At 36.4% G+C, this 27,296-nt stretch overlaps 1 protein-coding gene across 7 annotated transcripts in view; it reads right to left on the bottom strand.

The window, feature by feature from the left end:
- Window positions 1-3,168: 3,168 nt before the first annotated feature.
- The window catches only part of ZNF148 (zinc finger protein 148), a 40,922-nt gene continuing 16,794 nt past the window's right edge, over window positions 3,169-27,296 (bottom strand). For 4 of the 7 annotated variants that reach the window (XM_064451171.1, XM_064451172.1, XM_064451174.1 and 1 more), the window contains 6 exons: window positions 22,937-23,282; window positions 21,618-21,743; window positions 18,449-18,572; window positions 17,702-17,785; window positions 11,723-11,841; window positions 3,169-11,359 (listed from right to left, as the gene is read on the bottom strand). In XM_064451171.1, the coding sequence (XP_064307241.1) occupies window positions 9,767-11,359; window positions 11,723-11,841; window positions 17,702-17,785; window positions 18,449-18,572; window positions 21,618-21,743; window positions 22,937-23,282 (2,392 nt within the window). In that variant the 3' untranslated portion in view covers window positions 3,169-9,766. Of the gene's footprint in view, window positions 11,360-11,722; window positions 11,842-17,701; window positions 17,786-18,448; window positions 18,573-20,965; window positions 21,064-21,617; window positions 21,744-22,936; window positions 23,283-25,466; window positions 25,676-27,296 lie in introns of those variants that run through there. The other 3 variants (XM_064451173.1, XM_064451177.1, XM_064451176.1) reach the window with 3 other exon arrangements.

Genomic DNA, 27,296 nt, shown 5'->3' with positions numbered 1-27,296 from the left:
CCTGAAGACCAGCCCTGATGTGCAAGGGGAAGGATGCTGCGGAGGAGGCAACTTACCTGAGCGACCAGGGCAGGGCTGCTGGCTTCTGAAAGGACAACACACATGGGCTCCGCTTTAACCCCCTGTTCCAGTGGAAAGCTCTCTTCTTTAAAGTCCGTATCTTGGCAACTAAAGCAGACAAAAAAGCAGACAATGTTCTATAGGAAACTATCTTCTGTTGATTTGGCAAGTGCAATGAAGAAGATAACCAAGAAGTCAGACACTCTTCCAGACTACCTCCCTAAACCAACCCACGTCCAAATCTCTCTACCTTCATAATCTGCTGCTTGTGCTGGACCTACAAAATAGTTTCTCCTGTGCAGTGCAAGAAAAATATTAATTTCAGACAGGGAGATTTTTTCCGACTCCCTAAACAAACAACCCGTCATTTTAACAGAGAACTTGTTTCCTTCTCCTAGCAAAAAGAAAAGCTAATTTAATGCATTATTTTTCTCACTAAACACAAAATGTAGGTTCTGGAAATTGTTTTTAACATCAAAATATTGAAAAATATCTTCTTTTCAGTATGACATTACTATTTGACAATTTTAATCATGAAAGTCAGTAAGCAGAAACTACCAGCTTTGATTTCTTATTTCCACCACATCATTCAAACAAATAAAAATCAGCATACCTAATGTAAGCAGACACACCGCAACTAAAGACAAGCAGGGTGGCTGAGTACGCAGACACTGCTTCCTCAGGCATACTGCAAAGTGCCCCCACAATTTAAAACTATTAAACATGAAACCATTGAAAGTAGTTACTCTAGTGGCTGGATGTTAACATACCACGTTAAGTTTTTGGTAGGCTATTTTAAAAACAATACCAAAATATGCACAACAGAGTAACAGTGAAACAAAGCCATACCATCATATTGCTCTATGCATGCCCTACTTCACAAGGACATGAAGGCGCTACGAGACAGCAATGCCTATGGCCTCACACAGCTAAGAGGGACTGAACAAGGGCAGCCTTCCCAAGGCCAGTTTCAGACAGTCCCTGCAGAAACGTCTGCGCCGATCTAATCTGTTACTGCCTCACGGCTGTGTGCGGCCATCCCTGCCGGGGCTGCTGTTCCCTGGGCAAGACACTAGAGCAAAGCTCGTGCGTGCCCTTTCTCTGCTAGCGTGCAAATTCAGTCAACTGGGTTAAACACCCTCAGAAGGGGTTTAGGCTAAGGTCAGGCGAAAAGCTGCTCTGTGCAACCACCGCTCCTCAGAGGGGGCTTCCCGAGGTGGCTGGTGGAGAACGGCCAGGTGACGACCCTGCGGGCTCCAGGAGCGGGGCTGTACCCACCCCGTGGGGAGCCACTGATGTCCAACACCCACACAGCTCTTTCTACGGTGCTCACCTGATTGTGGCTTACATTGAACTCCACTAGATTTTCTGCTCTTTAAAAGGTATTGTGTGACTTCTAACATTTTCGTATACAAAACTTGTTCTTACACAAGGTAAGATCAACAGACCCACACAATTCACAAAAATCAAGTCTTTATCTGAAGGGGCCCTACCAAGAGATTCAAGGGAAACAATGCCTTTAACATATAAATAAATAAATGCAAGAAAACTAAATTATCAGTCATTAATGCCATGGGGTACATTTCTGGTTCTGTCAGTGCAGAAATGCTGTGATCGTCAATGTTTTTAAAATATTTGCTCCAGTGACAGAAAAAAAATGTAACAAACACTGTATACTACGCACGCTACACAAAGAGTTAGTGCGCACATGGCATATGGTTATCCAATAGACTTGAAAACTTGAGTAATCAAGTTCACCTTTCTTACAACTCAGATTAAATCAAACTCCTGCTTCTCATTTACATGAAGAGCTGCTGGCACTGAAAAATTCCCTCTAGCACAAACAAAAATCACAAAGGAAACCTGGTCTGATACCAGGTGTTTCTACTAAAGTGATTCCAGTGCAACCTTCCAGCATTAAAATTAAGATCAGATATTGTTTTCTATAACCAAAGGAGGCAAGAAGGATATCCAAAGGAGAAGAAAACCCAAATACGTTTTGTATGTCTCAAATAAAATATTTAAAGATTTCATTTAATCGTTGAAAGTATCCACTTCAGTTCTTGCACAACAATACGTATCTTCACGTGCCTTCATCTGTCTCATTAAGAAAGCAGATTTTGTTTGAAATTTTCTAACATGAAAAATACTGCTAAGTCTATTCATAAAACAGTATTCTATATTTTTATTTTTCAAACAGCAAGTGACCACATTTAAAATGCATCATTTGCAAATATAAATTATCAAACTATTAGTTTAATTAAAAATAAAGCAAAAACATAACTTCCCTTAGTATCACAATACATAGAAGGGTATTATAAACCCAAAAAGACTAAGTTAACCATTAAGAAAACAATAATGTCAAAATTGAAACTCATTAAGTCACTTAATGAATAAAATCAATCCTAAGAATACAATACCATCCACCACGATTATGTAAAAAAAAAAAAAAAAGCAATCTTTCACTGTATTATACAGATAAAACAATCCAATCCTTCATGCCACATTTTGTAAACCATGACATAAATTACACTCACAGTCAAATGAACAGGAAGAGTAACTCCCAAAATATTTTACGTTGCTTTTCGGGCAGAAAAAAAGGCAGAAATAGAATAATTTAAAATATATCGAGTTTAACCAAAAAAATTCATTTGGTCAAGCCTGCTATCCAAATAGTTTTGTTTCCTGCAAAACTATTTTTGTGTTTTTTGAATTATGAAATTTAAATGCTTCTTTTACATATTAAGTGTGAGGTGTTGAACTACATTAAATCCTCTTGTATCATTTTTGCCATGAGACCTAAACATCTTTCATGTATCTACATACATACACACACACGCACGCGCGCGCTCACACACACTGTTGATATCAGGGAATTCCTCATTTCACAGGAATAAAGACAGACTCACGTACTGATTTCTGTCAGAAACATAAGGAATACACAAATCAATACTTTTCAGGTTCCTACAAAACCACCTCTCACCTATATACATACTTTTACTGATGAAATTCAGGTCTCGGTCTTTTGTCTGATATTAAAGGGACGGAATAGATGTCGTAGGATAAAGAAATACTGTATAATCATTGAAATAAACCTATTATCCTAAATTTATCTAGATTTTTTAAATTAATTGAAATACAAAGAAGGCATATGGACTTCAGGAAAATAACCCTATATCAGAAAATGCACTGTAACAGTGTTCCAATATATATATCATCAGGTTTTTCGTAACACAATTTCTTCTGTACACTAGATTTTGTACTAACTTCTCTGTCTTCAAATCCATCATTTTTCCACATCCAATTCAGCACTACATAGTATGCCTTCAGAGTAAAAGGAGGTCACTTGCTTTATTGAATACCAAGTTCCCTTCCAGACAGCATTAAAAGAAAGACAAGACTACACAGACAAAGTCCAGTATAATTCATTTCTGACAATGAAAATTTCAACCCCTCATACTGTTGCAAAATTCCTCCTACTGAAATGCTTTACTACAATAATAATAATAATAATATTATAATAATAATAAAAAGCATACATTACATATAAAAGATACCAGTGTACTAAAAGTGACAGAAGTGGACTAGCAAATCCTTCAAAGCACATATTATATAAATGACTAGCATTTAAAAACATTTTTTTCTATAAAATGTAGGTCATATACATTTATAAATTGGGGTGGGGGTTCTAAAGCAGTGATGACTGTTCAAATAGTTATGCTGCTCTGTACAGTCTAATACCTATTCAATTCAAACTATAAGTTTGACATTTAGTTTATTTATTGGAATAAACCCATCTCATAGCTCCTAATTTGAAAAATGCGCAACTCAAACGAAGAGGTGACTTGTAAGCTCACTGTTTATCTGCATATGAGATAAGAAGAGAACTACTCCTTTCTACTGGAGGCCCAAGTCTCACCAGTTCAGTATCAGGACTTAAAAGACTCCAAATTTAAGTAGAGGAATTGTCAGGAATCAGCACAGAAGCAGAACAGTATCTCTCATCCTTTAGAGACACAGCTATTCAACTTTTGCAGTCTTCCTCATCTTGCAGAAGTGCAGCCAAGCCATTCACTTCTTACTCAAACTGTGTACGGATGAAGCCATAGATCTAAAGACTGTCCCCTCTGTGACTGAAATTGTGCTGTGTAAACAATGTTATATGCTCCAGCAGGAGGACATTTGAATTTATTTATAAAAAAAATGATTAAGAATATTCATTAACTCAAACAAGGCTATTAACTCCCAAAGGTATTTTTGGAACTTATCCTTGTGCTACTTGTAAAGTTAGCACTGTCATGTATTATTGCTTACAAACAGTACATCATCGTATGCCTTCTAACAGAGCGGTACTGTGATCAGTCCGTATGTATTTACAGGCTTTTTTGTTTGTTTTTTAAACAAGCTATAAAAACATTACATACTTTACAGACAATACAAATACTCAAGTCAAACAAATGGAATGCATAACAATAAGAAACGTCATAAAGGAAGACTGACATAGTCCTTGATTGTCAAGACACATTTATATTTATATATAAACTCTAGCTGTGCAGAATCAAAGATTCAATCATAGGTACATCCTTATTTCATAAATCATATTTACAGCATGATATTGCATAAAAAAATAAAATAATGTTGTTTACACAATATTACCTTTCCATCCATTGGATTAAGGAAAGCAAGAAACAACTCTTAGAAATGTTTGCTTGCCTCAGTTTGTGTTTCCTACCAAAAGATGTAATTTTAAAAAGGAAACATAAGGTTTTATACGCCGAGTAGAGCAAAAGCGACTATAAATGTATTTCCCTGACACAAAGCAAATTAAAACTGAACAAAAGTTTAAATTTTAACTTAACGACATGTCTTGTCATTAGCGGTAATACTTTCTTAGTACTTGTCCTTTGCAAAGTGAGCTTTAGCTAAATGCATTACATGCCTAACATAAACATGCATTATCGTAAGCTGAATGAACTTTCAAAGTTACAAGGCTTCATTTTAGTAAAACATTTAACACTAGGAAACTGTAACGTTATTCATTTGCTTCAGTACCAACCATGTAATTTGAAAGTTCACATGTGTACTGGTACCGACTGCATGAGTGTATTTCTGCCTGTTAACATTTCCAAACGGATTCCCAGGAGTATTAGGATTTTCCCTGCGATTTGTAATTATATTAAAACAAGCAAACAAAGAAGAATAAAAATCAAAGCTCTCAAAGCCAAGAAAATTTAGTTAGCAAATATACATACATAAAGTAATCCAATGCTGCAAAATTCAGAGTGGATTCACCCAAATATTCTGGTTCATTTCAAATAGTTACTACATATGATACAAATACTATAAAAATATTCTGAACAAGCATGAATATAACGTATCTGTCCAGGTGGAAAGTTTTCACAGGAGAACATGAATACTTTAGAATAAACTCCAAGTTACAGTAGAACCCCAATAATTCGCAGCAATGCCTTAGAAACCCTTTACAAATGACAATTTCGAAAATAGCGAAGAAGCAGGCAATAAAAGCAAGGATGTCACATCACAAAATGTACTTTGTTCATTTATTTTGACAACTGTAATTTAGTTTTCAATACTCCTTCTACCTCCCAGTATACTAATAGGGATTCTCTAGTATACTTGGGTGAAGTAGTACAGCATTACTAAGGTGAGACCTCGCTACAGTACGTTTTAGACCATTGCAGAGAGGTGGGGAAGAGACCATCAGGGATGTATAAACCTATTGGATGCTCTGATTAGCCGTCAGCGAATTAGCAAGATTTTACTGTACTTCTCAATTAACAATGAAAAGCTCCTGTCATCCAAAAAATTGACAACTACAATATAAAAATAGTACAAGTGTTATTTCACACTAATACTTTCTTGTCCTATTTTCTTCTTGAAACACAATTTTCCTAAAGACAACACTAGGACACACAAGATCATAAACATGGTTCTTTTATCATCCAATTTAAATTATGTTGTTATTTGTAAACCAACATACAGTGATACATATGGTTAATCCTCCTCCCCAAACCTTGTAATTCATTATTAATTCATTCTCAAAGCAAATGAAGAAAATGTAAATGCCTATTATTAGTATACCATTACAAGCTGGTTCCTTCATTGTCTGTTATATTAATGGTAAAACATATCCAAGGATCCATGCTAAAAGGGACACTGTCAAGTAATTTAGGACCAAAATATGGCCTATTAATAGGTAGGTGTGTATATATATATATACACACACATGTATTGTGTGTGTATATCTAGAGTTTGATAATAAATTTCATCAATTTCCTTTTTTTAAAAATCATCATTGCTCTATCACTATGATATCCCCCAAGAATTCCACCTTACACACACATACACACACACATATATTCAGTGCTTGCATGACCTTTAAGCAAGAACATCTGTTGTTAGCTCTGTGGAATATAAATGCTCACCCCAGCCTTATGCTGACTGACTGAACAGTATCAGTACAAGAACAGAACAGAAAACCAAAGTCACTTTTTTTCAGACATACACGGAAAACTAACAAAAATGAACACTGACCAGATCAAAAGATGTGCATCTGTAGCAGATTAAAAGCAGCAAGACATGAGCAGTAGAAAATGTTATTAAATAATGCAATTATTAAACAAGCAAGAGCTTTTTACATAGTTAAACCTCCCAGAACTATGTACACACTTATTCCAGAATAAAAGGGCATGTATTCAGGTAATGATAGCAGTATATTTGGTTAACTCCTCCAGTACAGAAAGCTTTAAGCATCAGCAGATCAACTACTCACACCACCACTTGTACTTGTGGAAAAACCCTACGAGATAGTCCCCGTGGGCTAGGCGGGGCCTGCACAACCTGTCCTAAGGCACAGAGTATAGCTGTAATGGCTCAGCAGCAGGCTAGGGAATGAACTGCGACACAAGGAATAACAGTTCTCATCTGATTCCCACTTTGCTCTGGGGGAGAACAAGTTCCTTCACTCTGTACAATAGCTAGCTCGCTCGCTCACACACCTGGAGCAGTCATTCCTAAGTGTGAAGATGGCATGGAGCAAGAGCTACTCCCTTCTACTCCTCAGTCACTTTCACACAGCAGAGTATCAACGCAATAACTTTTTAAAATAAAGCTGAGTCAATCTCCTTTGAGAGAAGCAGGCTTTATTCCTCTTACCTCCCTACGGGGCTGGAGAAGTGCAGTAATAATCAAGCCCTTTTATTTCATTTTGGCTTTTGCTGCTTGTTGTATTTAACAAATGGTACTATTAATGGCCACCTACTTGCAACAACAGGACATTAGAACAAAGATGCCCACACAGTATTACTCAGGCCACACAAGCTAGGATATCATGGAAATGAAGCACTGGAAACAAACCATACGATGCAAGAGGTGCCTTCCTGGGATATAGGGGCCATAAGTATTATGTCTGTGCAAACTAGAATGGAAAGTCAAAAAAAACAAGCTGACCGTCAAGGAAGAAAAACAGAGAGACATGAATCAGTTTAAAACCATTCTTTCAAAGAAATGTGTTTACATATATCATTAATAATCCATAAGGAATTTACTATTCTCCCATGATGCTCATTCTTCTTAATTCAGGGCCAAATATTCAGACAAAATTACTGGTAAGTCATAGCACAGTGAAACACCTTCCTATATTATACGCAGGGTCAATGAGTCTAAAGAGAACCTGCTTCCTTATACAAAAGTACTACGTAAGAAGTTTACGTAAATTGTATTTCTTGTCAATAGAAGCAGCAACCTACAGATAACAAATGGACTTTCTCCCTCAACTGTACCAAGTGAAGTTAGTGCTGTAACAGCGATACCTTAAGGGAAAAAAAGAGAGTGGGATCAGTTTCTTAGTCATGAAAATTAAGAAAAATATTGCTACTGCTTTGGGAAGAGGTGGGAACCGTTGTATGTCCTGCTCAAGTCCCATCTTAAAAGACAGGATATATTTTAGCCCCTTGAGAAGCAGTCTTTTTTCCTAGCTGATGGCTTCATCTGAGAGATACCAGCTAGCAATAGTGCTGTAAAAGGATGTATGTAATCCTATTAAAAAACAAACAAACAAAACAAAAACAAAAAAAAACCCCAACAAACCAAACCACCCAAAAATATACATATACAGCTACATATATACACGTGGGTGTGTGTATGTGTGTGTGCTTTCCCCTGGTTAATCAGCCTACATTAGGCTTAAACTGCCTTAAACTACCAGACAGTGTCCCTTTGGGGAAGGTGCAATAGAATGAACATACAGTTCAAAAATCTGCAACTTGTTAACTTAAACTACACAATAGTTATGCTACTCAAATCTTACCACCTTAAAAATGCACACAGAACTACTTATCGTACCATACTGCATACTTCAAGACAAAGTACTAGTCAAAAAAAACATATTCATGGTACAGGGATAAACTTTGTAGTTTATTTATACTGTGAAATGCAACGAAAACCTCTGATCACTCACCTATGCTGGAAAAAGAGCAGTTTTGGTTGGTAAAATTGTAATGACTTTCACTAAGGAAAACACTAAAAAGACAGGGAATTTGAATGCCCACTTCTCCAGCTTTCGGGTATACTTCAGTAAGTTTAAGGATCTGAGTTGTCAAAATTCTAGACAGAGAATTAAAAGTTTTTACAGAAGCTAAGAATTCCCAATCTCAATGAACATTGAAAAGAAAAACTGGAGCTGAAGGAGATGAAAATGATGCAACTGTATCAAACCTAAAAATGGTTTTATTTTTTGAGAAATCAAAAACTATTCAAGTTGACTAAGTGCTCTATGTTAATCATTATGAGTATGTAGGGTAAAGTACAATTAAGCTTTTGAATCTCGGAATACACCGTTTGTGTAAGCATTATGCAATTGGGAATGTCATCTACAGAGTATTTTAACTAAAACTTCAAAATCTTGATATCTGCGTATGAAAAAGTCATTAAAAAGCTACATCTAGATTCAGCTGTACAAAGAAATACACATTACTTCAGGAATGAAGTAAAGGCTTTAGCAGTTAGGCATTTTGCTTAAAAAAGTGTTTAAAGTATTTTAAATTAATTAAAGTTTTAAATAGTAGAGTTAGTCTATCAGAATTCATTTTTTCCTCCAAACACAACTCAAGGTAATGCAAAGCAGAATAAAGGGCACATGGTCTAAAATTATTTTTGAGAAAGATGGAAGAAAGATTATTTTTCTAGAAAATGCCATCTTTTAAAGCCATATTTGCTTGACTTTGAAACTTATTGTTTATTCTGGGTGTTTAGTACATGTTGATTCCCTGTTGAAGAGCAATGACTATGCTGAGAAGCTTAGAAATGACAATATGAATAGTATCAGACAATAAACTGTCGTCCCAAAGCATACAAGGAAACCAGTAAGAAAACAATCTGGGGGAAAGTCTTACCTGGGGATTTTGTTTATTTTAAATTTCATAGAAGGTAAAATAGTTTCTGGATTCAAACAAGTGAATAATAAACTGCCTTTGATAGGGGCACCAACATCAGGCAGTTCAATGACTGATGACTAACCAAAAAAAAAAAAAAAAGAAAGAAAGAAGCAGTTATTGGTCTTGCTAATATCAGCTTACTTTTGTTTTAACATAGCGCTTTTAAAAGCTGTACAGAACTCCATCTTATACAGAGCAACCCCCTTTTGACAAATGTGTTCTAAAGTGCCAGTATTATTTACAAAGATTTCTTAGCCAAAAGTCTGGCCTGTTGTGGCATCGGGTGAAGAAGTCATCCCAGCTCTGCTATCATTTACATTCACCAAGGGAAATTCTGGGAAATCAGCACTTGTCCCTGGTCCCCGAAGGTTCACCTGTCCATTGGCAGTGCTAAACTGAGATGATATTCCAGCTCTTGCCCCATGGTACTGAGCTCTATAGGGCTGCTCAAAGGAGCTAATTTGATATGCTTGATGAACAGGCTGTGCCTCTGCTTTCTTCTGAGAAGTTACTTGATCTAAGAAGTCCTGTGTAGAGGAGGAAGAAGAATGATTTGCCTCGTCACCTGAAAAGGGAAAAGGGTGCTGCGAATCGCCAACCATTAGTCCAAAATGAGACTTGTCTGGAGTTGTTCTTAATGGAGAGTTCATTCCCGACCGAAAGCTATTAACGGGTATAGATGTGTAGACCTTCTCCATGGAAGGAAATGCTGGCTGGGTTGTTAAAGTCTGGTTATCAGTCACAAAATTAAGGCTCGGGTTGTTCAAATAGGCATCATTTTGGCTAGTTCTGTCCAAAGCTTGCTGTAAAAACTTAGAATATTCTTGTAACATACTAGCTTTATCTGATGAGGAAGCTTGAGAGCTTGTTCCAACTGTCTCAGATTGGGTGACCTCAGATACTTCAGAAGAATTGATTGATATACTGGAAGTCACCTCAGTGTCAGCCACACTGAAAGATATCTCATGCTGTCCATTAGCCTTGTGTGAATAATGATCTAACAGAGTCTGCAGTACCTCATCTGGTATGACATTTTTGTCGTGGTTACCTTTAATTTCAACATTCAGTGCCTGTGTGTCTAATATTGAGGCTGTAGCAGTTTCGTCAATGACGCTGGCCACAGCTGCCTGTGTTACTGAAGGTTGAGATGCTATGGTACTTACATTCAAGGCATATTCTCTACTGTTATTACTAGCTGCTTGTAGATACCTCTTTTTCTTTAAAAACTGCATTGCATCATCATAATTAGTGCTGCTGTGTACGGGTTTACTGGGCCCTTCCTGTAATGTGTCGACTTGATCAATGTCAGCATTACCTTCAGAGTCCAGTAAACTTTGCTTATCCACAAGATCAAAGGCATACTTTGAAACCTTGTTGTCTTCGTATGTGGATAAAGGTGAAATGGTTTGACTTTGCTCAAGTGGCTGTTTCAGACTCCTCTTGCTGTTAACTTTTTTGAGAACGAGCTTGGGTGGGTGTATTTCTCCAGAATTTGCTTCTTCTAAGTGCGTCCCACTGACTGAAGAATGTGGCATCTCAACAGCATATTCCGCTACCATATATTCATCTTTTACTTTAGTACTAGAAGAGTACAAAGGCAGATAGTCATTTTTGTCCTTCTTCTGTTCTGATTTATCCACACTTTCCTTATCCCCAGATTTTGTTTTCTCTGTTTTCTGCCTCTTCTTCTTTGGCAAGGAGCTGTCTTTCATAGGCGTAGAGAAACCAGAATCTTCCTCCGATGGCAAAAAGCCAACTTTGGTGGCACTTCTGTTCGGTTTCTTGTCGCGGTTCTCATGGCACATACGTTTGTGTTTCAGAACACGATCAGTCCTGGAGAAATACTGCAAAAGTTTTTTTTATTAATTTTTTTACTATTATTATTATTATTATATTGAAAAATTAATATATTAGCAGAAAGAAAAGAAACCTTTCGTTCTAACAAATTTACTTGACAATTCATCCACTTTACCAACTTCTGATGAAGGTTCAAACAACAGTACATAAACAATAAAATCACGTGCAGACAGTCATGACACTGCTCCACGTGTGTACCAAGACCACCCACCTTAACAGAAAAAACACTCTTTACATATTTATATATATGCAGGTGACTACAACACCTGGAGAAAGTCCTGTCTGTACTACTTGGGAATTGACTAGTGTTTTGGTTTTTAATTGCAAAAGATTTCACTAAGTCATCTTACCTGCAAACAATATTCACACTGGTAAGGCTTCTCTCCACTGTGAGTTCTTTTGTGCCTTTCCATGTGATACTTCTGAATAAACCTCATACCACATTCATCACAACGAAATGGCTTCTCACCTGATAAAAAAACACGTACCAATATTAATCTAAAAAAAAAAAAAATCAATCTTCTTCCATACAATTACCAGGTGAAATACTACATTCTCTACTAGAAGTAATAAAGAGGACTTAGTCCGTTGCTATTGAAAAATAACATCAGGCTTGCTCACATCACTATCTTCCCAGGACTCAGTAGCTGAAGCTTCAAAATTATTGTAAGCTTTTACACTAAGAACCTTTAAAACTAGATTCTCTCCCCCTCTTTCCAACGTAGGTGCAGATATCTGTCTTAAACCTAACAAATGAAGAACTACAAAGATAGCCTTCCTAAACTGCTGCTACGTCATTTTTTTTTTAGGGCAGAAGATTGTATAAAAATACCTCATTTCTCTCACCAACTCATTTAACTCAAACCCATCCTTCTAGAAGAGAATTATGCATTTCCAAGCTTTTCATTTACAATTTTTGTAGGGTACTCTATTTTCCATATTTGTTTCCCTTATCTGTATCTAGAATTGAAATAACTGCTCTGAAAAAAATCCTAAGATTTTGGTTGGAACCCAAATTTATTTATTTTATTTTAGGTTTTAAAAATAATTTAATTTACAAATATTTTTTTTAATTAAGCTGAAAACAAGAAACTTCTGCACCTGAACCAACCCTGGAAAACTCAGAGGTTTTTCTGTTTGGCTATTTTGTTTGTTTGTTTTGTTTTGTGCTTTCATGAAATATTTGTTCGGATAATATTCATTGCCCTGAATTCATCTTCAGTTCTCCCTTTATTTTTCCTCACAAGGAAGCCCTGCAATGATCCTCTCAGAACATGCAGTAACTCTTTTTTTTTTTTAACTTTTGCCTTAGATCTTCCCTCTAATATTTTTATTTTCTAGGTTTCTCTGACAAAACCTAAAAATTCCAAGCGCATTGAAAAGTTAGGTTTGCTTTTACAAAAGTTCACTATCATTTAATAGAACTCACCCTGAAAAACAGTAATATTTCCCCTTAATATTTACTATGAAATCTTTTGAATTGACATAGAGATCAGGGATTCTCTTGGCAGCATCTGTCAACATTCTCTTTGTTCTGGATACTATACTGTGCTGGTTTTTGGGAAATAAACCATCTATCTTTTGTTTCCAGAAATATGCAGGCTATTTCTAATTTTCTGAGGTAGTTTTCTTCTTAAAAATTATTTAAATAATTTTACTAAATTACTACTACTAATTATTAAAATGTTAATACATTTTATTAATTAAAATGTTATTAGAGTGCATATTTTCCATTTAGAATGGAGATATTTAGCCACATCATTCTACAAATGGAAATACGGTACCTTAAAATAAGATGCCAGTATTTATAGAAACTAGAATGGAAAATATCTGTATCACCCACACATTTGCTCCTAGGCACACCAATAATGCCCAGAGTTTCAACCTTCTTAATCCCAAGCAGTTTCTAAATCTCTCTCTTTGTAAGCCTATGCCCTATTTCCAATTATTAATTCTTACCTCTCCATGTGGCTTCTCAGCCAATCACTTTCTTGGATGAAATTATTCCAATTTATTCTCTCCTAAACTAAATTATCTCCTCTCCTAAGATGTCTCAGCTCCCATCAGTTCTTTTTCTACAGGCTCACAATCTCAGCATCCTAACTCTTCTTTCACATTTAGTCAGAGACTAACTGTTACTATTTCTTGCTTATTAATAATCACCATAACATTTTGCTTTTTTTCGGCACCCTTTATAAATGATAATGCCTATCATATAATCCTCTCTAGTACTGTCTATAAGAAAATCCTCCTCTCTGACCTATTTCTTAATTTTCAAACTCCAGTTTCCTTCTTCATGTTCTGTCTATTCGTTAGGCACCCTAACTACAACGGTGTTTTACGTGCACCAAGTCTCTCGAGTCTTTCTGAATCAAATTGCAATCCCTGCCTTTGCTTTTAAAAAGGATAGGGCAAGAGCTTTAGGTCCCTTTGTTCTAGTTTAATACACGGGAACCCTTCCATTCCTAAAGACAACTCCCCAATCCCTGTTACTGTTTTCTTTCCCTTCGCTCCACTACTCTGTGTTTCTTTTAGGTCGCCCCTTTGAACAACTCTCTTTATATCACCTGGAAGCTTGCTTTCACATCTTGAACTTTTTTAGAGAAAGGAGCAACTGTTTGGGATGAAAACTATCCTGAGCCTTACAGAAGCCAAACCAAGTCAGAGAAGCAAGAAATCTCAGTCCTTGTCTAGCTCTGAAGAGCCCTCTCAGGAGCTATCCCACTATCCCAGGAAGGCTCGAATGCAGAACGTTTCATTGATACACTTACCTTCAGCCTCATACCAATTCCTGTAAGTGAATGGTCACAAAGTTCCTTAACATTTGTCTAGTTGAGCTGACAGTTTACTGGCAGCAGACTCTCCCGGCTATCTATTCCCTTTTCAAGGCTTAAAGAGGGCCAAACAGGGATTCTGAGGTTTTTCGTTGTAGAGTACTACCCCTACCAGTGGTTGCAGTACAAAGGCACTGCTGGCCATGCCTCAACAAGATGAAAAGTTTGGGGACACTGCCCTTGAGTTATTCAGTACAACACAGAAAATAGTGTTTTTCAGTAGAATTCCAGAACACTCTGGAAGTAAGATTCAGAAACACTTTGTGAAATTGATACCATACTTAATTCTTCTTTAATCTTCATAAGGAAGATAATATTAGAAAAAGATTATAAATTAATATGAAGATACGCTTCCTATAATAATTTCTTCCTAGCAGAAGCCTGAAATTCAGATGCCTTCTGAAATTTTGTTTCACTTTTCAAACAGGATCTATCGCAAATGGAGGAGATCATTAATAATAACCTTTCGCTAATGTGGGGAGAATCCAGGGCATATTTTTCTGAAATGTCTTGGTGAGTGGGAAAGAATCAGATGTAGAAAAAAAAGTAAAAATCTAAAAATACAATACAATAATTATATGCATTATTTACGAAAACAGCCTATTTTTTTTTCTCTACGTTGGAAATCTATTAAAACTGAGCAATAGAACTATTTATAAAGTGTAGTACAAATACTATGTGTATGAAGGCTGTAACAATTATAAACCCCCAGGCAACAGAGAAAATACAAATTATAAAATATGAAAGAAGGCAATAAAAAAGCAGCATGACTGAATAAGGCGCTTGAATTGTTAGCCCCAATGTCCCTTTATTTTTTTTTAAATGTAATCTCATTTTTTGTGTTTAAAATGGAAAGTAGGGTGGGTTACAGAATTGGGACACATGAATACATGAGTGGGTAAGGTGTATAGAAACATCTCTAATCAAAAAGAAAGCAGACGTTGAAAAAAATTAGCATATTTGTGAACCTAGTAAACTCAAAATATGAAAATATTTGTGTACCAATGACTCTCCCCTCTCTTACAGCTGAAATAGTGATTTTCTGTGCCATTAGTGAAGAGTTTAGCAGCAGGGTTCTAGCACTGCTGCCCTCCTCTCCATACAACTATTTATAGTAAGTGGATTTTGTATTAATGCAATGTCTGCTTTTAGATGCAACTATTTAATTATTTACATAGAATAAGGCTGTTCATTGATTGCTTCCTATCTCCTTATAACATTTCATTTGAAGGAGTGGTTCAGAGAACCGAATTCAAATCACACTGGAACTAGCTGGAGCACCTGTGATTTCAGGGCTTGCAACAGGTATAAAATGGGGCTTCTAAGTGTTACCACTGTCTTCAATTGTCTTAAAATAAACAGCAAAATTCAATAAACATCTTTAAAAGAGTAACATCCTGTTCTTCATCAGTGTTTTGAACACTGTACAAAAGCTGGTGCTAGAAGTGGTCATTCAGAGAGATTAAAATGCAAAACAAAAAGAACAAAAAGTTGGATTTATAAGGAATATCTCTTAAACAGGTATGAATAATATCATGACAGCTTTCCTTTACTTCCATCAAAGTGAAACAGAGACCCACTGCTCACCTTCTGGTGAGAGAAATAAGCTGAAAATTCAGCTTTTCTGGATGGTTCAATGATGCAGTCCTGAACAACAGAGTAACAGTACACGAACAGCTAAGGCCCAGAGGTGAATATTGTCATATAGAAGTGAAAGCACAGACAGGTATGTAGAATGACAATTAGCTATACTATAACTAGGCCAAGTCAAAAATTAAGCAGCAGTCAAATACTTGCTAACTAAATGGACTCCAGAAAGCTTCTTCCCTTCCTGGAAGCTGGGTCTTACACGTTTTCTCCTATCCAGCTACTAGTTGTCACCTAGGAAAACACCCATAATTCAACAATATAAGCACCATCACCATCTTCAATTTCCTGAGAAACAACCAAACTATACCTCAGGATGCTGAGGAAAGGAGGAAAACATAGTTATCTAAAAAGTCAGATAACAGTATGGTTAATTTGTTAAATGGCAGCTTATTATCTGCTAAATAAAGACTAGTATATGTAAGAGCTGGAAAAGAATCCTGCAACCCCCCACCACCACACCCTCCCTCCAAAACTGACAATCAGCATAGAATTCTCATTAGAGTATAAGTGGAATTTAAAAAGATAATTACATCCATTTATAAAATATTTGCAGTCAAGTGTTAATTAACTATATTGCCCAGACTCTCATTTTCAAAGCCACGTACAGGGAATAATCCTCATTTAAAAAAAAAAAAAAATCATCTGAAAAATGTGAAGACTACACTTAAATTTTTGCTGGGGGGGCGGGGGGTGGGGCAGATAGATGGAAGAGAGTGAATGAGCATTCTTTTCAAGAATAATATCTACACAAAGCCAAGGCAGCATGGTTCACCAATTCAGAGCCAGAGGAAAGACTAGGAGCAGAACAAAGACACTGGACAGAAGAATGGAGGACTCTTCTGTGGCTGACTGGCTGAAGGAAACCTACTTAGTCTGGACTCATGGCAACCCAGGATACAAAAATCCCATAAACAACAGGGCATTTGTGCATGTAACTCCCTGTACACTGCTCTGAAAATTCATTTTGCAGAGTTTTTTCTCCCTCAACTCTTACACATGCACACATTGCGCTGCGTGTTAGTAGCTTTCATATCCATTTAAATGCTACAGCCAAGAAACACTGTGCACATTCACCAGCTCTGCTTTTCTGAAAAAGAGGCTGAAAAATTGGCATCTAGTCCAAAAGGACCATATTGCAAAATATTTAAAGAGGGATTGAAAGGCCATGCACCAAAATGCCAAAAACCCAATGAAGCCAAACCTGTTAAAGAATGTGGTTTTGTGCGGTGCAAGAAGAGACAAAAATAAACATATATAACCTTTAACTCTCTTTGGCTTAAAACGTCGGGCCTTATTTGACCTACATTGCATATTTTTAAACTAAGGCTTTTATTTTTTAGAATGGTTCTGAATTAAACCTTTTAAAAAAAGAATAAAGTTAAAAGTAAAACTGATACTCATACCTTTGGGGTTAGGCATTTTGGCCATTTTAGTCCTGGCACTTTTCCATCAAATTCCAAAATAAATAAATAAAAAATAAATAAATAGCTCTACCAATGTGTAATTTGGAAGTCCCCGTTGCCTGACTTAACTTGATACAACAAAAGATAGAACTGATTAACAAACCTTGACTTTTATGAATGCACAAACTTCAGGATTTGCTACTCTGTGTTTATTTATAAAATACTAGTTTCAGATTTGCTTACTAGAGTTTATACTCACGTTACAGCCAAAGAAAAGTGGAGCAAGTTGAAAGCACAAATCTAATTTATTTTTATAACATCTGTTAAGTTAAAACAAACTACAACAGGGTTCTAGGCTGCATACTTTTCTCCAGAAACCTTGCCTGAGTGGGGAAACAGTTTTTAAGCACGCCAGTAAAGATACTCAAGGCACTATACTCACCAGTATGAATCTTCTCATGCCTCTGTAGCAGGTACTTCTGTATGAAACGCATGTCGCACTGACTGCACTGAAATGGTTTTTCACCTTGAACAATATAATTCCACATCCATAAGTTAATAACTACGCACTGTTGTTTCTGATAACTACTTTTGAGGAATATTAAAATGTCTATTAAAAAACCAGCATCTGAGCAAATTCCAAAAATACTCTAATACCAAAAACATTAGCCTTGCTAAGTATATGAACTGCAGAATTCTTTCCATGATCCTAAGAGTCACATTAAGACTAGTACAGAAAAGTGATCTGAAATAGCTGTAGTTTCCTCATGAACAAGACTGATCACGATGCTGGCATAAGACTGCATTCAGGACACTGGCAAGCTATTATAATAGTAAGTACCTTTTTCACTTCTCCGAACCAGAGAGATACCTCATCGGGCAAATAAGCAGCCGGAGCACATTTTACAAAGGGGTCAATTTTGGCACTTAGGCTACAAGTCAACCCATTACTTTCTGATAAAGAAAGAAAAGAAACCTTGTAAACAGCTAGGTCTTCAGTTTATTAAGCATATGTTGATTTTTTTTTTCCTGGTATACTTTTGACACTTTGGTGCATGGAATCTCTAAGCTTAGATGCCAAGTTAGCTACACTCTTAAAACTGAAATTCGCATAGAGCTGAAAACATTTTTAACATAAGTAAACAACTCTTTATATAGTAGAAAAGACAAATTTGAAGTCAAGCAGTACCTGTATGAATGAAGACATGTCTCTGTAAATGGTAGTTGGTTCTAAAGGCAGCATTGCAATGCTCACAAACATGAGATTTGTGGGTTTTCAGACCAAGTGATCCATCCTCATTTATTGTAAGGATCTATTTTAAAAAGAGTAAAATTTGTTCTCACACTACCCTCTAAAGATGTCTTATTAACTACAAAAAAAAAAAAAACATTAATTTTTTCGATGCAGAAAATTTAAATATTTCAGGTAAAACAATGCTAATTTCTACAAAGCTATGTGCTAGGCTTTTAGTATACATTTCCAATTGCAGTGCGATCCAACTTGTGTCTCGTTGTGTATTAAGAGGTATTTCAACAGGACGGAGACAAAAGCAGCTCATGGAAAATCAGCTTAGAGCTCCCCTGTTCACAGCTGACTCACTTTACATGCTACTGTTTACTTTGTCCGTCTGTTGGAAAGGATGCAAAGTAACCAAACCACATCTGGGCACTGAACCATGGATAATCATATTTTAAAGCAAAAGTGAAAAGTTATATTCTTTTTTCAAATCATGATTGTTAATGTTTGCTAAAAGGCATTAAAACTTATCCAGGATAGTCATACAAATTATCTATATCTACATGATACCAATAGTCTCGGAGACAAAACTATATTTGAAAAACCAAAACTCCAAAGCCAAACAGCCAAGAAAATAGTATTATCCTTCTCCCCTTTCAAATTTTTCACTCAATAAAATATTGCTCACTAAATATACATTAGAGCATCTCTTTGACAAATTCAACTTGCCACACTCAATTGCTTTGCTATCAAAGCCGCTATTTTCATATAAAAACTCAACTGAAAAAATTTGCACCATATCTACCTTATTAAATAAAGCTTATCACAGGTTCTCTCTAATGTTTAAAAAAAAAACAAACCCAAAACCAAAAACCCAACCCCCAAACTCTTTACTATCTCTGGCAAGAGAATAAGAAAACCAGTAAACAAATTACATTTCCGAAAGTCTTACTTATCTGGAAACAGAACTATAAAGAAGAGCTTAAGTAACTTAAGTAAAACAGTTTAGTCCCTTGTTATTAACAAAAAATAAAAGTCTGCTGGGGAAACACATCTGCAATTTAATTAGCTATGATGTTTCAGGTTTTATGATAATGACAGTGATGAGAGAGTCAATAACTGAAATAGTATCTATGCAATAGTAGCAAATACTGTAGGTTCTACTTAAACAATTTTTAATTCTGTTGCATCAGAACTCAGCAAGAGTGAAAGTCTCAAGCTAACAAATTCTTGTGCATTCACTCTGAAGGACAAGCACATTCATACGTTTGTACGGTTGGTATGTTACAGCTCCAGTAGGTCACAGATACAGACAATTATAAAAACTCTGTTTCTGTAACAACATACAGCTAATGAGACACTGACTGGTTATTTAAAATCAATTTAAATACATGTTATGAAATGTTTTTCATATAATATATTGAAATTTTAAAATAATTGTGGAGAAAATACACTTAATTTCACAGTTACCCTAAACCTGGGCCCTTCTATTGCATCCATTCATTGTACCACCTCTTAAATGCAGAAGGTTAACTCTGTCAGTGCAGTTTCCCTAATAAAAGCAACAGAAAAGCTTGTGCGCGTGTGCATGTGCGTATGCGTGTGTGCGCGTGTGCGTATGCGTGTGTGCGTGTTTGTGTGCATGGGAGAGGGAAAAGTAGGCAGGATTCATAAAAGCTATTGGCTTTTTATTGATCTAATGACTACATTAATATAAAATTTAAAATGTTTCCGTATGTTAATTGACTTCCATTTGTAAAAGTCCCAGCTGCTGTTTGAATGGAAAATCAACCCCATTACCATGGGAATACAAACTTAAACTGCAGCAGGCTCTCACCTATGTCAGTCCTTCAGCTCCTTTCTGCCTTCCTACTCTGACAAGCTTGAAAAAAGGGGAAGAGAGACTGAAAAAGAACCTGTTTAACGATTCTCCTGATCATTTTTCAGTCTTTTGTCATCTCACAAGACTAACTCTGACAGACTGGGAGATAAAAAGGAAGCATGCAAGTACATGTCTGTAGAAAGAGGGACACATGCCTCTCCTACCTTGCCATGTTTCCAGGGAAGTGATCTGTGGAGGTACTCAACCTAGGTCTCCTTTTTCTATCAAAGGGAGAAGTATCTTGATGCACAGGATTTGGAACTTGCTTCCACACCCAATCTGAAACAATTTCTCAACTTTCCAAGAATACTACAGGTGCAACCTAATTTGACAGCACTTTGAAGAAGACTGAGGGGTCCCACTCACAGGCCAACAAAAAGGAGGTTTTGGAGTTTTTCTTGGTGTTAGGGTGAGTTTTCCTTCAATGTATACACAGTCTGGGTTGATTTCAGAGTAGGCTGATTTTAACGCTGCTGTGTGATCATATATAACTGATTTTTGCCTATCAGAGCAGCCTGTATATGTTCTATTTTAAGTCTGAAGATTAATGGGGATTTGGGAATTACTAGAAGATATAACACTGCTACCTCATGAGGTGAAATGACTCTGGTTTTATCTGAAGTGCGTCTCAATAGAAGAAAATTGTTTTCAGACATACAGGGATACATACTCTTCATGAATGGATCTACAAAACAAATTTTGAAGTAACAAACGAGCAGCTATGGTAAGAATCTTTTGATATAAATAAATACATATATGAAGATGATTATGACCACAGGAATATTCCCTACTAGTAAATTTTTTTTATATATTAGTAAACTTTTTAGAATTTTCAAAACTACCATTTTAGAGTTCTTTTTAAAAACTTCTCACTACTATGCATGAAGCATATAAAATTATCAGGTTCACAGAAAAGCACAACTGTTAGATACAGAGTAATGATTTATAAATTGTCTACAAAACTACTGACTCATAATTTAAAAAAAATATTTGGAGAGAGAACTGCCCGGAGAGACAGATGTTAAAATATGTCAAGGGTTCATGTTGCTAAAAGGAGTTGAAAGAAAAACACTGTTATATCAGGTTTTGTTTTGGGTCTCTGGTGAACTTCAGAACTGCATCTTTACTGAGCAAACAAACAATTTCCAGCCTAACTACTTCAAATGCTAATGAAATTAGTCATAGTCAACCAAATCTTCAGGTTCTTTTAATCTTGGTTTTGCCAAATCAATGTCTTACTTTTGCTGGTGAACGCTGTTTTCTTTTCTTCTTTTTCTGCAAATCTACTGGCTCTCGTATTTGTTTTTTGTCTCGTTTCTGTTGTTCAGATGCATCAGTAAAGGTAATTTCTTGCTTTACACTGATCTGTTAAGATACCAAGTGCCAGTTTCAGGTAAGGTTCTCACTACAGAAAAGCAATTTTTCAATTTTAGAAGATGACAAACTGCTGAAACAGAAAACCTTTTTCTAAGGGAATTATCTTGTGGCTTCATTCTTTCAGAAATTTAAGTGAAAGGAATAATAAGTATCTTAAATAAAAAGGGCATAGTTAATTTCTACAGTGACATTTTGATGTATCCTTTCATTCATCTCCCAAAGTCTTTTTTCCTTCTGACCTGTGGTGATTTTGAGATCAGTTCTTATATTAAAATCACTTCCATCTGTAAAACCATTCAGTTTTTCATACCTATTTTACTTTAGTCCATGTGTTGTCAATGTAAGATTTAACGGAATAGTTTATTATATATTTAAGACAGAAGTATTTTTTAAGAAAACAAGAACAGTGCTAATGAAGGTTTTCAAAAAAAAATAATCTAATATAAACTTTAATAAAGAGCATGATACTCTTACATTTTTCTAGCGCCTGAATCACCTGATCTACAGCTAACAGAGTAGTGTTTTAACAGTGCTACCTTTCTAAAGATTATTCTTCGTATGTAAGGCTATCTACTTTTAAAGTCCTGGTAAACTTATGTTTGAAGGGTAACAGTGATGATGTGCTGCATTACAGACAGATGCTCTGTTTTCAAAAAGGAAGTCATCTATATTGTCTCCGGGAAAGCTGAGGTACACCTTCTACAAGATATCGAGGAGGGGCATATTTATGGTCATGTATGAAGTGTCACAGTCCAACCTGCAGTGTGAATGCAATTGCTAAGCGTCCACATACTTTGAAAACATACAAGATGCTTCCTATAGCAAAAGAAACTAAATAGTACTATAAACAGTATGCACCTTTTAATAAAGCTATTTATTCTGGTTTGTAGTTACCCTTGAACATTAAATATATTTAAAAGAGCACATTTAAAAGCATTAATTCTATGGTAACAGCCTGCTTATAAAATATTTATAAAACAGATACTTAAATATTATACTTAATTGGCAAAATTTATCCACAGCCAGAGGCAAATGACATTTTCATAAATAGCATCCATTCATAAATATTTTTATAATAAAAATCCAAACAAGCAATTAATAGATTCTTGCCAGAGTAGGATTAGACTACCAGATCAAGCTTCCTAGTAATTTCTCCAATATTTCACAAAGAAATTGCTTACAGGGACATTAACAGCATACTGCAGCCCTTGAGGAAGTCTATCTTGCGTATCCATGTCATCATCATTTTTTACCGTCTCCTCATGGACCATGAGTTCATCATGTGAAATCATCTCTTGCTGTCGAAGTTCACTTTCCTGTAACACTTCATCTGTTGCAAGAATTTCTTGGTGCGCCATAGTCCGATCTTGAAGCACTGCCTCTTGCCGTTCTCCCGATACTCCAGACTGGTCAGATACTGCACCCATCCCTACCATAGCCCTGGATGACTGCATTTGGTCTATGCCACCACATTTAAGAAATAATCCTCCCAGCTTGTCTTCAATGTTCATTCTTAAGTGCAATAACCTACAAAGAAAGTTTTAATAGTAAACATCTACAATTGGTGCTCTTGCTTAAACTTTTTACTTAAAAATAAGAACTCAGTCAGTACTCAACATACATGCATTCCCAAAACTGATATCAAGTTAAAGCAAAAAGTTGGATATCTTGGTTTAACATGAAAAGATTCTCCTTTCACACACATGCATGTGTACACAAACACTTTCAAATAAGAAGTTTCAAATCAAAGTGCCTTCTGATTACTGGCAAAATTCTGGTAATTAAATGATAGCTAATTCCTCCTTCTCATTCCTTAGAAAATGGTTTTTTCCCTGTGTGCCCTTTTCACTCTGTTTCCTTTTTCCATTTTGACTGTCTTTTACAAATGCCTCTTTCATATCGGTCCCATTGTCCCTACTTCCTTGCCCTTTAAGTGCCCTTTCACTACTGCTACCCCAGGGCATACTGTAGCTTCTGGAACATCTTAATATCCACAAGTGAGAGAAAAGGCAACTTTCTGGCTAAAGGTATGTGTCAAAGAAAGACTATAGATAGGTCAAATCTGTTTATAAAAAAGGCATTCACTTTCACACCCACTAAGCAGGAGCATTAGTCAGGAAATCAGAATTCCAGTCATGAACAGCAATACCATTACACTAACGTGATATACAGACAGATAATAAAATCGTAATATTCCAACAAGTGTCATGGCATTATTAATTTTTTTTTTAACATAGGGTAGCAGGCTTTTGTGAAGCTGCAAGTGGCAGCATCTTCTTATTCTACTTATACATGCATGGCAGTCCTAAGACGATTCTTCTCCTTGGTGTACTGCATGTCCAGTCACAGCAGTCACCCTCCTTCACCCTATTCCCCAGGCCCATAACTTCTACCTATTCATAGTGCTACGGTCTACTCCTTCAGACAGACATCCTTCCTCCATCCCTCTGCCTCCCCACAGCTGGAGGGCAAAGGCTATACAAAAGCTACAGCAGACACAGGGATGGGAGCAGAGGCACAGCGGAGTTGGACAACACCGAGCAGGTCTAGCCGAAGCACAAGACGGGTAACTTGGGGAATATTACGATAGCATCAGCGCCTTTGGTTTTGATACATTCAGAATTACGATGTAACTGTGATGTTGGTATATTGCTCGTCATCAGCTTTAAGTTCCGTCCCCTTAAGAGTGCAGCATGGTGAAAGGCTCCGTCTCCATTTCAGTTTTAAAAGAGAGGCCTTGCTTCCTTCCCTGCAGCTCTGGATGACAGCTCATAAGCAAAGTAATCAAGTCTCTCTGCCTAGAACTGGCAGGGCCATCACCCTGCAGAACTGCACCAGTATAACCCCCTGCCAGTTTAACAGCCTGCCAACGAGAAAAAAGACTGGATCAAACAAATGTACATGAAATGTTTAAATTCCAATTTTCAGTTTGATCCATTTGACCACTTTCCAAATAATTTTCTTCACCAGGAAAATCTTGAAAAGTCTCAATGTACCTTAAACATTTCTGAAGCTTTGTTTATACCAAACTACACTGAGTTTACAAAATTTAAACAGTGGTCTTTCTTCAGGTGCGATCCAGGAATGCAAGCCACTAGCAGAAACAGCTGGAAAAGACCTCAAAATTTTGCTACAATATACTTTGTTTCAAATACTACTATTAGTTCTTAACCTTCTGAAAGTAAAAGTCACTCAATTTCTTAACAAAACAAACAAACAAGGAAGGAAACCAACCCACCACACACACCAACAAATAAAAAAAAAAAACCACTAACACCTTCTGGCAGCAACTCATGTTGTATAACTAGAAAGTGAAAGAACATTTGTCCCTATTCTCTGTCGTGAGAGGTTCTAAATTTCTGAATATATCATAGAAAGGCTGACAGACAGGATGGTCTGACTTCTCTGAGCTTCAAATATTTAAGAGGCATGCCAAAGAAAGAAGCTTTTCAGTCAAATAGATTTTTTTTTTCTTAGTAAGCCTTCCTCTGCTGGAAGTCAGGAGGACCGAGTCATCCAGCTAAATCTGTTTATATATGACAATGTCATCAAAAATTTTAATAATTCTTCTTTCCCATGTAAAAAGGGACCAAAAAAAGCCTGTGGCAGGAGGAGAACATGGAGCAACTTTCTGTTCGGAACATTTTATGCTTGCAATTTGTCCTTTTTTATCCTTCTGCAATTCTAACATGAAGAAGTTTGAAATCTTACTCTTGATTTTCACAGCATCTGTCTTCAAATACGGACAACAATTCTTTAATGCCTTAAGGGAGCTCAGGTAGTGCTAGGTGACAAGTTTACTCCCAGGTTAATCCACTTTATACTAGGAGAATGAGATTTCACATGTCTTCAAGAGAAGATGTACATCTGGTATGCCACACAGCCACCTGCAGACATTATAGAATCCATTAAGTATTTTTTGGAGGTAACTGGGAAACTATACTGATAGTTTCTCAGCAATAAAAAAAACCAACCAAACAAAAAGCAAATCTGGCACAGCACTAAGTCTGTATTTTTTCCACCATGCAGATCTCCCAGAGAGATCTTGCAACAACAAACCTTAGTGCTCCTAAAAGAAGGAAATGAGGATGAATTTATCAACTTATCAGCATGGATTATCCTGTGCCAAGTAAGAAATGTGAGAAGGAACTGAAGATTTTAAGAATCTGTCTCCCATGGAGCCATTATTTGATAAAAGATGGCGCAAAAGATATAAGGTGGACATTGGTTTCTTACGTGGGGCATTTTAAATGCATAGCATGAAAGACAGACTCTAAGGAAAACAAGGAGATACATTTATTTATTTCAGCCTTTATCCCAAGTTAATCCATACTCAGGGTGCATCCTACACAGATCATCATTCACTATGCTTTTGTTCCACACTACAGAAACGTGACAGCATAAGGTCACTGCAGATTCTTTAGAGGAATGACGTGGACAGGTACTAGAATACAAGCACTCAAGATGCTGAAACACATTCAAGGGAGAACAAACAGCATCAAGTGTGAGAACGCGGTGGCCCTAATCTGTCTCCTCAAGCCACTGACAAAACCAGCACAGACGGTTTTTCCATGTGGAGGATACTGCCACATCACTCTGAAGTTAGGTATGAATTGCAGAAATCCTGGATTTAAAGCTATTTCCTGGCAGGAAGGTAGGCAGGCAGGCAAATGCAAATAGAGAGACTGAGTCTTAAAGAGTGCAGAAGAGCCTGCCACTCTCACCAACAGAGGCGGGAAGACTCATGACATCCAGACTCTTCGGACAGCTGGCAATATACAGCAGCTGCCCAGAAGAGAGGCTAGCAGTGTATTTTCTGGTATTTACTGGTCTTGTTAGTTCTCTCAATTGTCAAGTATATGGAAACTTTTTTTTTTTTTCTCACTCTGACTAGTAGGCTTGGTAGAATCATGCAACTGAAAGCACTCAAGTTGTTTTCCAGTCATGATCTTGAGTCATATCAGAATCTGGTACAGTGAGTGTACTGCTTATTAAATCAGGCTTTCAAACATCTGGCTTTTCACAGAAAAATAATAAGAACTCATAGTGTTAGGCTGCATATTCTAAGCAATGAAACACAACGTAAGTTATATGACCACAGGTACTTTTTTAAAACTAAGAACCATAAACAAAAACAAGCTATTAATCCAAACAAGAAGTATCCCAATTGTAATCAATTCAGTAAAACACAGGTAATTTGTCAACTGACACTTTTTGGCTCACATAAAAGGAAACCTATCATTTAAATTGAAGATGAGGAGAAGTGTTCTTGGAAGAATGAGAGTATGATAAAGAAAATGTAAGTTAAAAGCATTCAAACAAGCTTACTTTACCAAGCCTGCAAAGATTAAATAAATATTTTAAGTGCAAAATGCATCTGTGAAATAAAGATCAACTTATTTTGAGATTATCTTGAGGGAAGCTACAATACTACAAACTACATGTTAGCACACCCAAGCACATTTCTTGGCATGAAACATTGTTATCCTTATTGCAGAGATGTTTTCCATGGAATTTCAGAACTTTTATTAAGCTTCATCA

The sequence above is a fragment of the Phalacrocorax carbo genome, chromosome 5, assembly GCF_963921805.1.
Source record: "Phalacrocorax carbo chromosome 5, bPhaCar2.1, whole genome shotgun sequence".
In the NCBI taxonomy this organism is placed as follows: domain Eukaryota; kingdom Metazoa; phylum Chordata; class Aves; order Suliformes; family Phalacrocoracidae; genus Phalacrocorax; species Phalacrocorax carbo.
The sequence above is the reverse complement of the archived record's forward strand: the minus strand, read 5'-3'. Positions and strand labels throughout refer to the sequence as shown.